The 2,505-nt window shown below is 39.8% G+C and overlaps 1 protein-coding gene across 1 annotated transcript; it reads left to right on the forward strand.

Moving 5' to 3' along the window:
• Window positions 1-607: 607 nt before the first annotated feature.
• On the forward strand, window positions 608-1,421 carry LOC132163982 (dirigent protein 22-like). The gene has a single exon (XM_059574375.1). It carries the CDS (start codon window positions 648-650, stop codon window positions 1,221-1,223), a length of 576 nt encoding a protein of 191 aa, XP_059430358.1. The 5' UTR covers window positions 608-647; the 3' UTR covers window positions 1,224-1,421.
• The last annotated feature ends 1,084 nt before the right edge of the window (window positions 1,422-2,505 follow it).

The raw sequence follows: 2,505 nt of genomic DNA on the forward strand, positions 1-2,505 counted from the left end.
AGGGGGTGGCCAAATCACCCCAGGCCCTTGGGGGTGGCCGGACCACCCCCAAAACACCCAATCCCCCCCTTTTTTTTTGGCCTTTTGGGGGTGGCCGAACCACCCCCTTGGCCATGGGGGTGGTTTGACCACCCCCAGACCTGCCATGGGGGTCCAGCCACCCCCTTAGTCAAAAATGAGGGGAGCCACCCCGATTTTTTTTTTTTAAAATTTTTTTTTTTTTGTTTTTGTTAAAAAAAATAATTTTAATGTCCAAAACGACATCATTTTGAGCTGGGTGAATGTTGTAGTTTTGGGGCCCAAAACGATGTAGTTTTAGGGTAGAGGTATTATGGACATAAAAAGTCAAACCGTTTGAGTTTGACGTTGAAAAGTAACAGAGCAGTTTAAAGTGAGAGCAAATCAAAGTTTATGGATCCAAAGTAAGAGATTTGAAAGTTGAGGGAGACTTTGTCATATTAGTTGAAAGTTCAGGAATCAAACTGGGGTTTCCCTATTATTAAATTCACGGGTACTCACACCCTTAAGAAATAAATGATAATTTAATGGGAAGTTGATAATTGCAGCGATATGCTTGCAATATTTACCATTCACTCTATAAATAGACAAGTTGTGTCCCAAGTGTAAAGCGAGTACTGACATTTCCAATGGCTAGGAGATTTCTCCCCATCTTCATCTTCTTCTTCTTCTTCATCTCTTCCTTCTCCACAACTCCGGTCACCGGAGAAAATGGAGGCTTTGCCAGAAGCCTAGACCGGAAGCTACTGGGGCTAAAGAAAGAAAAGCTCAGCCACTTCCGCTTCTATTGGCATGACATCGTCAGCGGCCGCAATCCCTCCGCTGTCCTAGTAGTGCCGCCGGCTTCCAACACCTCAACAGGCTTCGGTCTAGTAACCATGATCGATGACCCTTTAACCTTGGGGCCAAAGATGAGCTCAAAATTGGTAGGAAAGGCACAGGGGTTTTACGCCTCTGCTTCACAGCAAGAGCTTGGTCTTCTAATGGTGATGAACTTTGCATTCCTTGAAGGGAAGTACAATGGCAGCACTATCACCATTCTCGGGAGGAACACCGTTTTCTCCGCCGTGAGGGAGATGCCGGTGATCGGAGGCAGCGGCCTTTTCCGTTTTGCTAGGGGGTATGTTCAAGCCAGTACTCATTCTGCTGATTTCAAGACAGGGGACGCCGTCGTTGAGTACAATGTCTATGTGTTACATTATTGATCGTTCATCTTAGCTTTACTCTATTTTGCTCTTTCTTTGGGTGATGGCTTTTTGAGCATGTTGGCTGTCCACTTTTGATTGCTTTAAGCCAAGTGGGGTTTGGTTTTGTGTTATGTATGTTGCTTTAGATTAGTGTGTTATTGAAGTCTTTGATTAGATTTCAGATGAATTTATATGATATTAGTAATTTCCACCATACTTGCACCCTTAATCATGTCATATTATATGGCCATTTTGCTTCTATATTGGCATGCCATTCTCTTAAGGTTCTCATGATGTTGTTGGAGTCTCATAATTGCCTCTAATGGTTATGCCTTCAGCCTTCTGGGATAAATAATGGATGATTTGATATAGTATTAAATGTAATGAATTTGAACATTATTTTTGTAATTCATTTCATAATTAATTAAATATTTTACGTGTCATTTATTTAAACTTTTGGAAGCATCGAATGCTCTAAATTTCTCCTAGTAACAGCTCATGGCAAAAACTGGAACAAAGAGTCACGGCCGTCCTATGTTTCAAACTAACCCAAGGCCCCTATATCCCAAGTGCGACACGAATTAAATAATATTTAGTTAGTTATAGTGGATGAGTGCTTTTATTCCCTCAAAAAGTAAAAAGATAAAAATATTTTCATACTATAACTAACTAGATATTATCTACTTCAAATAAACTGATAAATTGAAGAGGATCATATTCTCTTTGTCAAAGGCCAACCGTCAATAAGACAGTAGACTATTGGCACATGCTCAAGTTTATGCACTTCTAGAAGGGCTGCTACTTGATTTTTTTTTTTTACTCATTTTTATCTAAAAATGTTAAAACTCTTTTCTTCACATTAACAAACAACTTTCTTCAATTTTCACTTAAAAAAAATTAAAAAATTAAAAACTCCTTTCACCCATAATCACGTCTACACATCCTTTTCAATTCTCTTTCTTAACAATGATACTAGCATTCTATTGAACACTGTACATTCATTCATGTCATTCACGGACTAAATGACATCATTAATATGAAACCTTTAGGCGTGATGGAAACTCTGGAACTTAGCGTGAATGGGTCCCCCTTTCACCTGCAGGCTGCAGCCCAATAAGTAGGCCGACACGACAGCCACCTACCACGCCATGGAAGATTCAAGAGCATGGTTCGGCGAAGATACACTCAGTCGTCTTCTTGAATTGTAAAATGGGTCTTTCAAGTTAATCACAAAAGAATTTGGAAAAGTACAAAAAGGAAAGCAATATATTAGTTAGCATTTCAGCATCATCATCCTTGT

The sequence above is a fragment of the Corylus avellana genome, chromosome ca10 (genome assembly GCF_901000735.1).
Source record: "Corylus avellana chromosome ca10, CavTom2PMs-1.0".
Classification (NCBI taxonomy): Eukaryota; Viridiplantae; Streptophyta; class Magnoliopsida; order Fagales; family Betulaceae; genus Corylus; species Corylus avellana.

Coding starts and splice junctions, on each gene's coding strand:
- LOC132163982 (XM_059574375.1), top strand. CDS start 648: ATGGCTAGGAGATTTCTCCCCATCTTCATCTTCTTCTTCTTCTTCATC.